Here is a 16,143-nt window from a genome sequence, read left to right as displayed (position 1 = left end):
TTGACACTTTTTGTTTGAGTTTTTGTTAGAAAAATAGTAAATAAGGACTTATGAAAGATAGTGATTTTTTTTGTTTTTTAAATAGGGGAAACAGAAATCATAATAATTGATATACGAGTATAGAACTTTGCCATAAAACCTCTTAGTAAATGTACTTTATAATTCATATATTGTTCATTTGCTCAGCATTTTTTTTTTCTCTATAAAAGTTCAGTATAAATATTTTAGATTAAATGCATCTATTTATTTCATCAGAACGACAGAAACATTATTTTAAAACCATGCTGAATGTGTGTAATATTTGCTCAGTATTACAATCTAAAAAACATTTTTATAAGAGAATGAATGATAAATAAATTTGAAAAATGTTGATTGATAGGCATACCCCAATATCTTTTATAGAAAGACTTTTTGTATTTTTGTGCAGAAAAATCTCATTAAATTAATCAAGTTAGTATTTGAAAGGAATGTTACAAAGTGCTGAAATACAAACATGATGAAAAAAAACACAAAAAAAATTACTCAAATAGAAATGCATTGTAGCCTATAAATAATTGTGCAAAAAATATCAGTTTATTGTAATTTTGATCATTTTTTTTGTATTTAGATAACAAAAATCTTTATATTAACACAAACAAGGCATACCCGCAATAGTCATTTAAAGTTAGTAACACAGCAACAAATTGTAACTTATAAAAAAATCCCACACTCGATAAAATTAGAAATTCAAGTAGCAAAATAAATAAAAAAGTAATAAAAAACTTTACTTCCTATTATTTGTGGAGAAATTGATGTTTGTTGTCTTGAAAAATTTTCAAACTTCAAGGACTCACCTTCTAGTAATATTTAAATGCACGTTGTTAAAAACAATTCAGTATATTTCAACAAGATTTACCAAGATATTTAGAGTCATAGTATATCTAAGAATTTTTTTTTTTTTTGAGAAGACGCCTAATTTTACACAGATTTAAAAGTTTTGAGTTCGCACGAGAGAGACATCAGCTTCATCTGAGCTGGTTAAGAATGTTTATATATCTCATTATATATAGTGATGGTATTTTTATAGAACGTGAGGAAGAGGCGCTAGTGAGACCAATGATATTACTGAATTAAGACCGATATAAACATCAGCTCCTGTTATATGATTTTAAATTATGGGGACAGAAAATGAATTACTGATATAAATCTAATTTAATACTAGTGAGCGAAAATATCATAGTCATATTCAAATATATATAATTATACACTTTTTATAAATATACGAATGAGAAAGGGTATATTCTTTCAGAGATAGTAATAGATGTTTAAATCTATTAACGAAATGAACAAAAAAAAGACAATAGACTATTTTCCTTCTTTTGAAACTCAATTTCAACGAAATAACAAAAGGGATACTAACTAGTTAACCATATTAAGTTAGACCTACCCATTCAAACACAAACTTATTGTGAAATTCACATTCAATTTGGTGATCAGACTTACTCATCACCACAAAAGAAAGGGTTAATTTTTATAGTTATCATTTTCACAGACAGTTTGACTAAATTTATAAAAATCGTAAATTCATTTTTATAGTAAAAAAGAAAATAAGGTAACATCGAAAATACCCCATTACAGTAAAATAGGGTAAATCTACAAAAACAACAAATGAAGTTGTAATTTTTAGAAATTATATTAATTTTTCTAATTTCATAACTTATAAATTCTACCGAGTGGTCCATTAAATTCTGAACACTTTGAATTTTAAATTTCAACAAATATAATTTAATAATTAACCAAAGAATTTCAACAAAATTAGATGTGTGTCTGACCTATCTTAAATATTAATTTTGTCGCCCTTATGGCCTTAATGATGACTTGGGAAGGCCTGGCACTCGCGGTAGATGGCAGACGGGCTATTTTATGGCATCCCAGTGTCTTTGAGAACCTTGGTTTTTGGATGAAGGACACTGCAGCCCTTACCCTCGACATGCACCCAAAAAGGTGTAATCGAGGGATTTGTCATCAGGGATGTAGGAGCCCATTTAGCTCCAACTTTTTTTTCTTTCATGCATTACACTTAAAAGATCTCAACTTTATTTGAGAATACTTTTTCAAAATGAAAAAATGCTTAAAATCCTTATAAAATAATTTCAAAAATAAATATAAAATAGGTAAATAGACGCTAAATCCTACACACACACATATATATATAATAATACAAATATGCCTATAGAAAAAAAAATATATGCATTTAAACTGAAAATCTTATATTCTTTGAAAATAAAGAATATGCATAGCATTATGCTACAGTATATTTGTGAAAGGATGTACTGATATTATTATAAATATGACGAGTTATTCTATATTTGTTTTAGTTAGAGGAACTAAATATTTTTCAATTTTCTTATGCACTTCCCCCCACTCCTAAAAAGTGTTTGTTTTGGATTATAAAATGAAACGAATATTACTAAACTACTATTACTCTGCTTAAAAATTCAAATCCCCTTCTGGAGGTGGTTTTACATGAAGGCATTGAATGTGCATTTTACATGTATTCTTGTCTACCCTGAGGCCATCCATTGCTGACCAAAAAAAACCAATCAATTATGTATTAAAATTTTATATGTGTAACAATACTCAATATTGGATACGGAAATAACGGCCAATACGTTACTTCATTCAACCATAATTGATGACAGACCCGGTAATATTGTCTTGAGAATAGAGTACAGAAGGTTCAAAGATCTGATTTTTGATATATATGTTCACTGTTTTTAACAACCGCCATATCCTACAGCTGTAGTGTCAAAACATCCAAATTTCCTTATGGGTGCAAAGAAAGGAACCAGTGCTTACACTAACAAATGGGTTACTTGGGTTAATAATAAAACTATTATAAAATGAACATAGTTATTCTAACAAATGAAAGAATGTTTGGGGCATGTGAGATGACAGCTGATTTTTTATGATATTTTATTATATTAGATGAAAGCTGTGTGAGAGGAAGGAAATGAAATATAATTTATATTTTTTATAGAGAAAGAACGTACGTAGGCAGGAATTACTCGGATGTCGATCCTTAATTCTACTCTGAGCCTAAAAAGAACTTTTTCATGACCACATGCACAAGACATGCCTTTATACTACAACTTCTCCCTTTAGGAATTAAATAGTACTGATAACACATTTGAAAGATAAAAATTGCAACTACAACAAGTCTGTCACGTGTTCTAGGTCGTATTTTATAGTCTATAGCTGGATAGTCAATAGGTCAAAAACATAAAATTAATAAATAATTATATTGATTTTTAAGAGCTTTTTTTGAATAAGGATATGCTATGAAATTAGTGATACTTTAATACATATTTATGTGGATACAGACATGAATGTAAATATATTGTTATAATACACTTCGTATAAGTTTAATTCAATGTATGTGTTAATATTACAATTTAATTTGTTTTATATTTGTACAACATTCCGTATTCACCAATTATACTTTACATAAATGTGTTATATCTTTATGGTTGAATAAATATTTGCTATTCTATTTTGTGAATGCTCATTTATATTTAAATGGATAGACGGTCAACCTAATTCGATGTACACTGTGTATTAAGATGAAACTGATGTTCCAAATTCATATATGTGAGATTTCATAGTTGTAATATTAACTTTGAGTGCAAAGCCGATTAATTTACTTTTTTTTTAAATCACAAAATTATAGTCATTAAATACTTTAGTTTTTTAATGTGTTTAAAATACTAGATATCTACTTGGGAAATAATTTTAAATTTTGTGTCTTAGAAAGTGCATTTATAAAGTAAAATAGAAGAACATAATATGAGGAAAACACAGGAAGTAGTTTTGGTTTTTTTATTGGTTAGATTTCATATATTGTTTCATCACAAAAGAATAAAATAAAATATAATTAAATTACAAAGAATTTTAAAGTATTTCGTGCACTTTTCCCGATGTGGTCCTTTTTTGGGCTGACTAATTGTTGATCTATCTGTTACGATAAGTCATTTTTATTTTCAGCCTTAGTATTAGATTATGTTCAATTTTCTCACTAAATGCATGACGTACAGTCAATGAAGTACACGATAAACATAAATTTTTTGTTAAAAAATAGTTAATTTTAGAAAAAATAAAATTTACATTTTGTAATCATTGTATTTCAATTTCAAATATGTGTTTAGCCACAGAAAATTTTAAGCACATTCAAAATAAGTAAGGGATTTTCTTAGTTTTTCGTCATTTTTTTTCAAATTTCATTGATATAAATGAGTATTTATATCAATGAAATTACACCAAATATGTTCCTCATGTCCATAAACAGTATTAAAAAAAAGGTAAAATGTTATCCGTCAAAATTTTAAGAATTAACCATTCTAATGTATGTACATAGAATACTTGATTAATTCTTCAACAAAAATTATAAAAAGTATTTTTGTAATTGTAAAATATTATGTATATTGGCGAAAAAAGGATGACAGTTAATGAAGTATTATAAATTAAGGGGTATAGTTTACAATACTACCCATACGTCGTCATCAATCATCATACATCCAATAGCCTTGAGGTTTCAACTTACAACAAAATTGAAATTTAATCAATATCACCTTTTTAATAAGAAAGAAAAAACCGAGCGGTATATCTCTTACACAAAAATTTACATAGTATATTTTTGTCAACTTTTGATTTTCCTGCTTCTATTCCCCATATCAGCATTTTTGCAGATCATGGATTGGTTGCATTCGAATGAATTCTTGTTGTTAAGATATGAATAATTTACAACAGTACATATATTAAATAATATTTTTATTGCTGGGAGGAGACATTGACTAACACCTACCAATTTATGATTTTGGAGTTTTTTTCTTTTAATTTTGGCGTAAAGTTTGAGAAATACATAAAAGTAATAACTTGTGAGCGGTAGAATTCGAAAACGATCTTGTCAGATGCCATAAATAATTCCCAGCTATAATACAGTAAGGAATCATTACTATATATATAGAATATATAGTAACAACAGATTTTGTATTGTTTTTTGTTTCTTTTTGGAAGAGGAAAGGTTACGAGATACACTATATTGAAGGATGGTACCTAATATAAAATTACATATTTCTAAAAATGCAATATGCATATGTCAGATATTTAGTGATGCGAAGCAATTAAATATTTATTGGTAGTACAAAGATATTGAATTGAATTTTATTCTTGTGCCAAATCTAATAAGGGAATAGTAATTTACAATGATTTCATCTGTTTAAATGGTGAAGAAGAAGAAGAAGAAGAAGCGAGGATGATATGACTTTTGCATTGAAAGCATTTCTCCTTTTATTGATAGATTTCTCCCTTTCCTTCCCTCTCTTTTTGGCATTGCTTAAGTAGGTCGATAGTCTAATTCTTCTCCCCCTTCTTACATATTATATCCATCATATGTTTCATTATTTAATTAAATTTTTCTCTATTGGATGGGCATTTATTGCTAAACAATAATTTAGTGAATGACGATATCTAATGCCTACCGTATTAAACTTAGAGTTAAGGTTAATTATAGGTAAAAAATGCCAAAATTAGATTAATGTACGTGTACAACTTTGATCCATCGATTTAACATATCATAACTACTCGAATGCAATGTGTTTAATTACTATAGCTATATGGTGAGTTAACACAAAAACAATCTTGTACAAAAATCAAGAAAAGGAGAAATGACCAATTTATTTCTTTATGTCATACGAGGTGTGTTCAAAAAGAAAGGTGACTTTGTATTTTTTTAGGAAAAAATATCTATTTATTCATCAATATTTATGTTTTCCCCTTCAAATAAAACCCCTCGGATACAATATACTCGTGACAACGCTATTTCCAATTCCAAAAACACTTCTCATAAGTACTTTTCGGTATAGCATTGAGCTCTTTCAATAATGCAGTCTTTATCTACTCAATCGTTGCAGCTCTCCATCCTTTTATGGGTCTCTTCACTTTTGGGAACAAGAAAAAGTTACATGGGGTCAAATCCGGTGAATGTGGTGGCTGAGGCATGATTGCGGTGCTGTTTTTTGCCAAAAAAATCTTTCATAAGCAAAGATGAGGGAGTGGGGTCATTATCATGATGCAAAGCCATGAATTGTTTTTCCATAAATCCGAATATTTTATTCGTATTGCTTCTCGCAAGCTGCACATAGCTTCAAGATGATACTCTTTATTGACCGTACCGTCATATTGTAAGAACTATTTAAGCACTACGACACGGTCGTCGAAAAAACAGTAATCAAAATTTTGACATTTGATCAAACTTGCCATTTTTGTTTTTTTTTGGTCTTGGCTCACCTGGGCTCTTTCATTGGGATAATTGAGCTTTGGTTTCTAATTCATAACCACATACCTACAATTTGTCACCAGTTATGCCCTTTTTGAAAAAATCAGCATGTTCATTGACATCAGTCAAGAGCTCATGAGCGATGCTCATCGACGATTCTTTTGGTGAAAGTTGAGAGGTTCCAGAAAAAACTTCGCTGACACTTGTCTTATGACCAAAACGTTCGAAAAGAATTATGGCACGAGCCAAACCATATGTTAGTATCATCAGCAGCTTCTCTGATAGTGATTTGACGTTTTTATTTGTTGTTCACATGTTTGGGTGTCCAGAGCGAGGCTCGTCATTGGCAACTTCCGGCATCTTGGAAGAGTTTGTACCCCTTTAAATTCATTTTTTGTTAATCAGAACAGTTTCACTGTATGCCATTGTAAACATTTAAAATTTTGCGCCAAACACGCCACACACTTCTAATTATTATGCTTCTCACAAAGAAATTAAACATATTATATAGCTGTAATTTGTAAATATATGTTTGTGACGAGTGTACTAACATATACAAACCGAGCTTTCAAAATACAGAGTGCCTACGAAATTTGAAAAATCACCTTACTTTTTAAAAATACCTTCTACATACAGTGTAATATTCCATATACATATTTATACCAATGATATATAGGGTTTTTCATTAATAGCGCTCACATTTTTTTTTTTTAAATAAAAAGAAAATGGTTTGAGATATCGACGATTTCTTTATTTGCCGTTAAAATACATTCAAGTTAATTTATGAATGAAAGTCGATGTTGTTTGAATGACCACTACGTGCACGTTTTACGAAGTCCAATCGTTGAACCCAATTTGCGACTACTTTTCCGCATAAATTGGCTGAAACTGCAGCAATTTCGCGTTGAATATTTGTTCTGAGCTCTTCTAACGTCAATGGATAATTGGTGTAGACCAGAACTTTCACGTGACCCCAAAGAAAATAGTGTAGAGACGTTAAATCGCACGAGCGAGGCAGCAAATTTACTGGTCCATTTCTGGAGATAAGACGCTCACTAAACTTACTTTTCAATCAATCGATTGTAAAATTTGCTGTGTGTGAAATGGCACCGTCTTGTTGAAACAACATATCGTCCAAGCCCATATCTTCCAATTCAGGCCAAAAAAATCGGTTATCATGGTGCGGTTACGATTTCAATTCACAGTAACGCGGCGATTGTCATCGTCGACGAAAAAGTACGATCCAATGACACCGCCGGCATGCAATCCACACCAAACAGTATTTTTTGAGGATTTAATGGCGCCTCATAAATCACGTGTGGGGTTTTCCCGGCCCCATAGCGCATATTTTGCTTGTTAATAAAGCTATTGAGCCAAAAATGTGCCTCATCACTGAAGATGATTTTACGATGAAAATCAGGATCATTTTCGAATTTTTCTTCAGCCCATTTTACGAACTCCTGACGTTCGAAGTGGTCAAGTGGCTTCAGTTCTTGTGTCAACTTGATGTTATACGGGTGTAGGCTCAGATCTTTTCGCAAAATTCGCCACAACGATGTCACAGAGATGCCCAACTTTTGAGAACAGCGCGTAAGAGACAAATTTGGGTCAACTTGATTTGATGAGCTTGTGGCAGCAATATTTTCTATACTTCGTGCATTTCTTTGTCTTCCTGGCACAGGAACATTATGTAGTGTGTATTTGTACTCAAATTTTTTTACCAAATGTTGAATTGCTGATTTTGCAGGTCAATTACGTTGACCATAAATCGGCGTTAACGCTCTTAAAGTTTGGATCAAAGACTCATCACTTTTATAATAATTTTTAAGTGTTGCTCGAGTGTGTACTGCTTCATGATGAAACTACAATTATTTTTGAGCACAGCTGTCAAAAAAACAGACACAAATATGACGTCGTTTTCGAAAGCTATTAACGTAAAATGTGAGCATCCCTATTAAAAACCCCTTTACATTATATTCTAATCTCTTTGATAATTTGAGATACTCCAGAACGTAGACTATATTTTATAGCCTACAATTTATTTATATGATTTAATTTGATCTCGATATGGTTAATTTCAATTTTTTAATTATTACTATAAATTTGTTCTCAGTTTTAAGTGCAATTGGCAGCGACTTCAAAGGTTATATCAGAATAATTTGTCAGTAGAAATTGATAATGTCATATCTGAAAAATACAAATGTCATCCATACTCAATTTTGATAATTTTATATTCTTGCCTACTTTTGTGTTGACGGGGCAAATATTTAAAACAATATCTATTCTTTATTTAGTTAGAATTATCTTTAGTTCTCTCAGATACCAATGTTTACCCCTAATCCAAAAAAATATTTTTTTGAATATCTCTTTGGAGAAGAAATTATGAACAGTTTTACGTAGAAATATTTCATGATTTATATCTTTGTGCTTCTAAAGTAGTAAATTTTAAGCATTTTCGCGTGTGAAACTTTTAATTTTTGGTAATCAGAACAGTGATTGTTTTATTTTCTAATGCAGTTATCCTTAATTGATAATTATTTAGTAAAGAACATCAAAGTATAAAGTAATTACCTATGTATGTACTCAAAAATAGGACAAAGAGCATAACTGAGGGTTTGTTGGAGGGTTATTAGTGAAATAACTTGTTGTGCTCAAAGTAGAATTGAGAACAAGCATTGGGTTAATTCCTCTTTAGATATGCCACTTCTAGATATAGAGTAGGATTTGTGTTTCTTTCTTTCGTATGATAACTGCTCGTAGTTTATTTAACCAAAGGTCTTGTTTTCCTTCTAAACATATTTCAAGTTGTCACGATGACTATTTAATATTTTAGTTTTTTTTTTTAAACATACCACCAGGTCTTAGAATGCACAACTCTACAAATCTTGCACTTCTACCTAACTACATGGGTATATTTGACGGAGAGGACTAAATTTGCGAAATTGAAATAGTTTTGAAATATAAAGAGTCTGTCTACATACACAAAGTGTAAAACTTCAATCAAATACTATATTATATTTCATTCTTTTAAATATAAGAAAGCAATTTATATTTATTCATTTTATTTACGTATGTAGAAGCACAAAGCCTTTTTGACTCCTGTAATATATACGTATATACCTCCATATAACACGTATTGAATCTATTACAATTCATACTTTTTAAGAACTTAATGTAACAATAAATAAAAATGGCTTACAATTCTAATATGTTTTTATTGGCCTCGAAAATATATATGCATGAAGCTTTGCTGTACATGGCTAAAGCCGCTATACGATTAAATATATGTATATATCATACATAAATGTTTTTCTTCCCCGCATTATGTATTTATATTATGCAAATTTTTTATTATAAATTATATACATAAAAAACTGCTAATGGGAATAAAAATGTTTCTGAGTGTGTGTCGAAAAAAAAAGAACAAAGAATTAGCGCCCTTTTTCTAACTCACATTTTATTTTTATAAAAAACAGATAGGGTTGAAAGTTGCAGAGATTTTCGGTATTTTAAGAAAGGAAATTTAATATTAACAGGTTAACCCCAGATAATTTGAAGAATGTTTGAGAAGAAAACTCCTTAGCTATCATGAGGTTTCGTTAAATTAGCTCCGATCCATTCTTAAATCAAAGAATTACACACAAGTCCCACTCTGTATCAGGAAGGGATATAGGCAAAAATAACTCCGTTTTACATTCTCAAGACTTACAAATATAACAACCAGACAGACTTGAGCAAAACACACTCCTGGTGACACTTAATACTTAGATATTCTTTCGTAAAAAGTGAATAATCATAATAACAGTTTTAGAAAATAAAATAAAAATCGTCAGGTTACCAAATATACCAAAATACTCACCATAAAAAAAGTTATAAACCTACTACAATTTCTTGAAAATAATAGATATGCTGAAATATAACTATATTTTCTAAGAAGAAAACATATACTTTAACCGGAGTTCCTAGCTATCAATGAAGGATAACACAGAAAATAAAAACTGTTCACCAATTTAACGGTTTTTGTCAATGTGCTAAATAATTTATATTTCGTGCATCTATTTATCAAGTTTTTTTATCTTATTTTTTCTCATAAAAAAAAGGTGTTGACTTACTATCGATTATCCATAAAGGATGAAATTGAAAAAATAAAAAAACATCTTTAATCTAAGGTTACTCTTTTATTATTATATAGTAAGTATGTTACTCAACAAGATAACCATCATATGATGCATTAAACACATCGTTTCTGATATGGAGTGTTTTTCTTAAATATCCTTTTAAATGTCAAGCTTGTATGTGTCAAATTTTTCTGCTCCATGCTTTAACAAAATGCTTCCTCTATCATTTTTTTAAAATGCAATTTCGTTAGTTTCTGCATTGCTAACAAACTGTGGAGTTAATTATTGCGGTTTCAAAAAATATTTTGTATACTTTTTTTACTATTTTTCGACCTTTCGATAATCGAGTCTTATTTTGAATTAAACATTTCTAAATTGTTAATTATTAATTTATAAATAACCTTTTCTCTAGAGTCTAAAAAATATAATATTTTTTCAAATTATGAATTTACACAAAGTATAATCCTGAAAAAGAATTCAATTTGTTTATTTATGCTTATAGTGCCATACATATGTGATAACATTTAAGGGTAAATAAAGTTTTATAATATTAAAATATTCATTTTAATTTTGGCGGATAAATACACCAGGGATGTACTTGTGTGATGATTGGAAGGGAAGCATTCATGAATTAGGAAAATTTGTTATAGGTAAGTTTCATGAAGTTTCAGTACTTGCATTGTGGGTGTAATTTTTGGCTTCACTAATTTATAAGTATTATTTGTCACATTAAATACTTAAACAAGGATCAAGAGCTTTATTACATTGTTTGGTTTCAAATTGAAATGGGTCTTACTATAATTAAATAATATGTTATATTATTATTAAATAATTATAAATTTTACAAAAAAGTTCTAAAAAAATTCCATTCTCTTGAATTCAATGTGTGTACGTTAGTGCAGGGGTTCCCGGGGGTCGCGAGACACAGATGCGGGGTCGCGAAATGTATTCCAAAAACAAATACAATTTTTTTTTTTTTATTAAAAAAAAAAAGAATTATAATTTTTTTTTTTTGTATAATATATACATATGAGTTGATATTAGAGTTAAACCATGCAATTGTAGCCGAGCGTTTAGTTGTTGTATTGAATAAGGCCTCAGCCTAAAGAAGACACAGGAGACATAGCAGCCGTTTAGTACAGCACATCCTTCCGGTAAAACCCCTCTTCAAAATAAGAGTCACTAAATAAAATAGCTTACACATTTCCCATCAGTTTTTTTCTTTTTCTCCCCTTTTTTTCCTCCACAAAAAGAACATTTCCTTTTTTATCTTATGACACAGGTTAGCGACAGTTACATTTACAGCAGCACCAGTCACACGGTAGCTGGCCAAAACTCTTTTGGAAAGCAGCTGAAAATTATTGACAGTCACAATGAAACGTTGGTTAATACCAACCAAATCGAGGAGGCCACAGGAACAGGACAGGCTAGCAGAGAAGGAGAGGCTACCTGAGCTTGAGAAGCTAGCGGAGAAGGAGAGGCCAGCGGAGCTTGAGATGCCAGCGGAGCTTGAGATGCCAGCGGAGGTAGAGATGCAAGCGGAGCAGGAGAGGTCAGCGGAGGTAGAGAGCAGACAAGCATCCCCGTCCTCAAGTGCGTCGATCTTCGGCAGAGGTGGAGACCTCCGTGGCAATATACATCACCAGTCTGAGCAGCACACCAAGGATCGAAAATATCGAGAGGAATTTATCCAGTATGGATTTACATGTGTCATTATCAACGAACGACAACATCCCCAATGTGTGATATGCACTGAGGTACTTGCACATGAGAGCCTCAAGCCGGCAAAAATGCTCCGACACTTGAAAACCAAGCATCCCTCACTCGCTGCTAAACCATCCGATTTTTTCCGCAGAAAGGAGCGAGAGGTAAGAGACCAAAAGCAAGTCCTTACCAGCCAAACAAGAATCCCAGCCAAAGCTCAAAGGGCCTCATATGAGGTGGCATATTTAATTGCACAGGCTAAAAAGCCACACACAATTGGCGAAACCTTAATTAAACCTGCTGCTATAGCTATGAGTCGGGCCATGCATGGGGATAAATTAGCCCGTGAGCTGGAATCGGTGCCGCTGTCAAACGGGACTATTGCCCGGCGCATCACAGACATGGCCCAGGACATAATGTGCCAGCTGGTGGACAGAATAAAAGGAGGAAAATATGCTTTACAACTAGATGAATCGACAGATATATCCAACTCTGCCCAGCTGCTTGTTTTTGTCAGATACAGCTTTGACGGAAAACTAAATGAGGACATGCTGTTTTGCTCGCCGCTGGAGGGAACGTGCACAGGTGAGGACATTTTTGAAAAGCTTGACAGCAAACTAAAAGAAGAGGGACTATTTTGGGAAAATTGCATCGGTGTGTGTACGGACGGGGCTGGAGCGATGCTGGGGAAAAAGAAAGGACTGAAAGCGAGAGTATTACAAGTGGCGCCGCACATAAATTTCACACACTGCATGATTCACAGGGAATCGCTTGCCAGCAAAACGCTTGAACCAGACCTTAAACATGTTCTCGACACTGCGGTTAAAATGGTAAACTACATAAAAACACGTCCACTCAATGTTAGACTGTTTGCCTCTCTGTGTAACGAACTGGGATCAGAGCATGAGGGCCTGCTGTTCCATACCGAAGTCCGATGGCTCTCGCGGGGAAATGTGCTCAGCCGCCTGTATAAACTGCGGGACGAGGTGCGCCTTTTTCTGATGGAGCATGGATCCCAGCTCGCCGACCACCTCAATGACCCTGCATGGATAACAAGGCTGGCGTATTTGTCTTGCATATTTGAAAAATTAAATGGACTTAATCTGGCACTGCAAGATGAAAACACTAACATCTTGTCAATGAATGACAAAATCTGCGCATTCAATAGGAAACTCGAGCGCTGGTCAGGGCAAGTGAGAATGGGGAGTCTCGATATGTTTTCTGAGCTGGACGAATTCATCGAGGAAAATGCACTGAGTGTCAAAACTGTGCAGAAGTTCATCACAGCGCACCTTCAGTCTCTCCTGGAACACTTCAACAAGTATTTTCCGGAGGAAACTGCTCCAGAGAAATATGACTGGATAAGATCACCATTCACCGTTACGAGGGCTTATCATCTCACATCCGACCTGGAGGACGCATTGGTTGAACTGTCAAGTGACAGAACCTTACAGGCAGCATTTAACACCAAGACGCTGGCGGAGTTTTGGATTTCGGTCGAGAGGGAATACCCACAGCTATCCAAGGCCGCTATGCATCTCCTGATTCCATTTGGCTCTACTTACTTGTGCGAAAAAACGTTCTCAGCACTGACCTACATAAAAAATAAATACAGATCGCGGCTAAACGTGGAGGAGGATCTACGAGTGGCCGTCTCTAAAATAAAGCCCAGAATGGACTTGCTCTGCTCCAAGAATATTGCCCACCCATCTCATTAGGTGTGTTTAAGAAATGTAAATAATAGGCTAAAATAAGTATCCCTAATAAGTAAAGTTTTTGCACATGCAGCAATAAGGTGTCTGTTGCACGTTATAAGCGCACAGATCCTGTGTTTTTCTCAGACAAGACTTACCTGCGCACTTGTTTATAATTGTATGTTCACTCAGCCCTGCTGTTTAAAGTTTCCCTGTATTCTGGTTGTATTTTATTTCTCAAATTACTATAAAATAATTTCATCTCTGTAAGGCTGTTGTTATTTTGTGTTGTATTAATGCCCGTTTTGCATAGGCCAGGGGTAAGCAACCTTTACTATCGAAAGAGCCGTTTTGCCCCCTCTTCCCCCAAATCAAATTTGTCTGGAGCCGCAAATCATATTTGATAACACAGCTTATAAAGTTTTATATATAGTTATACTATATATATTAAAACTATAGTTTGTTGCAATTATTAAAGTATAGAACGACAACTGTTGAAATTTTTTTAGCTATTTTTACCTGTGACAACAAAGGAAAATACCAAACTCGTCTGAAGAGGAGAAAAAAATACACCTGCAAGTATAGGCCTATTTTGAAATAAATTGCTACCCATATATGTGTGTATATGTATGAAATGTATAAAATAAGAAGCACTCTATTTTGAAATAAATAATATTATATAGCTGCAGCCTAATAGCTTAAAAAGATATATTTTAGTTGACGAAATATTAAAACTAAACGTGAGAGCAGGTCGGACTGGAGGCGGACACAGAAACTCGGTACAAACCACCAGTAGCTTCTGCTCTGTTCAAGAAGCTGCGGCGCTGATCTCTGAGCAGCTGTGACCAGAGAGACTCTGTGTTTTCACTGTTTCAACTGTTAAGAAGCAGTCAGTCACTGATCGGCTGCTTCACGTGAACGAGCTCTGATCTCACTGTGTGCGTCTCTCTGGTCGAGTGAGCGGGGCCCCGTGGCCTGTGTGTGCGCGCGCTGTCTGGGAGAACAGATACGCACAAGCACGCACGCATAGTGCATGTGCGCGTGGCTGTGCGCAACATTATAATCCACCTCCAGTGTTGTTGGGGGTCGCCAGTCTCTGGCACCGTTATTTTGGGGGTCGCAGGCTGAAAAGTTTGGGAACCCCTGCGTTAGTGCTCGGGTGATTCTTATAAAAAATATATAGCATATATATATGGATTTAACCAAAAAAACATTCTTCAGTTAGATGGAGTAAACGTAATACTATAACGTTTACTTATACGTAATCAGTGCAACTCCATTTATCCAATTAAAAGAATATTAATATATATATATATATGTTGTAATATAGTTTAAAAATCCATTAAGTCAATGTATGTATCTCTCGATTGTTTTGTTCATACATACAGGAAGAATATTCCTTTTTGATCTCGTATATTATTGTAAGAGTCCTTGATATTATCACCTTCATTCTGAAGTTGTTTTTTTTCTCTCATTGTAAGTGAAATGTGCCAGTCCGACGTCTTGAAACGGATATAGTCTATGATGCTCTCTCCCATAGATATTAAAGGTCTCACTCAATCACAATAATAAAGTTAGTGGCACAAAGATTCCACAGCTTCTTTGTGGAAGAAAAATTAAGAGTACTATTATTTCGTCTTGTTGGTGTATATCGAGTATATCGCCAACTTGTACTTAAACCGCGAAGGCAAGAGATTAGTCTAAATAACTTGTTCTTCTTGATTATTTTATTTATTAATGCTTCAACTGAAGCATGATTGATAGCCAGAACAAATCTCTGGAGAGGCGTGCAAGAGTGAATTTACCACACCTATAATACTTATCAGTGATCTATGATATAATTAAAACTATACTTTAATATAATATATGTAGCAGGTTTTCATTCAAGTGTAATTAGGGGAACAACTACAGATGGATAGGATTTATAAAATAGCACACGGTTTATATCCATAAACTTTGACATTTCTCTGTCACATTATCTTCGTCTAACGGAGCCTAAAAGTACTGTCGTGTTTACGTATATGTTTAAGTTTCCTTATATTGATTTGAAATGCAGTATAATAAATGGCTTATTTGCGTTCTGATGACACTCATGTTTATGTATTCCTTGATTAATCGAATATAAAATATTGAATTGACAAGTTTGCTTTTATCAAAGATGAGAGAATTACAAGATATATAGTTTTGTTATCTGTATACTTATAGTATATATATTCTGTCTTAGGAGGTAATAAAACAAAAATTTGAATATTGAAATACAATATTCATAATTCAATCAAAATGGATAAGACTAAGAAAAGTTGTTTAAGAAAAA

At 32.8% G+C, this 16,143-nt stretch overlaps 2 protein-coding genes across 5 annotated transcripts in view; both read left to right on the top strand.

The window, feature by feature from the left end:
- Positions 1–16,143, top strand: part of LOC121115573 (glutamate-gated chloride channel) — a 263,024-nt gene that overhangs the window by 142,597 nt on the left and 104,284 nt on the right. The window lies entirely within an intron of this gene.
- Positions 11,805–13,853, top strand: LOC121132097 (protein FAM200A-like). The gene has a single exon (XM_040727544.1). The coding sequence runs from the start codon at positions 11,805–11,807 to the stop codon at positions 13,851–13,853; it is 2,049 nt and encodes a 682-aa protein (XP_040583478.1).

The sequence above is a fragment of the Lepeophtheirus salmonis genome, chromosome 1 (genome assembly GCF_016086655.4).
Source record: "Lepeophtheirus salmonis chromosome 1, UVic_Lsal_1.4, whole genome shotgun sequence".
Lineage (NCBI taxonomy): Eukaryota > Metazoa > Arthropoda > Copepoda > Siphonostomatoida > Caligidae > Lepeophtheirus > Lepeophtheirus salmonis.
The sequence above is the reverse complement of the archived record's forward strand: the minus strand, read 5'-3'. Positions and strand labels throughout refer to the sequence as shown.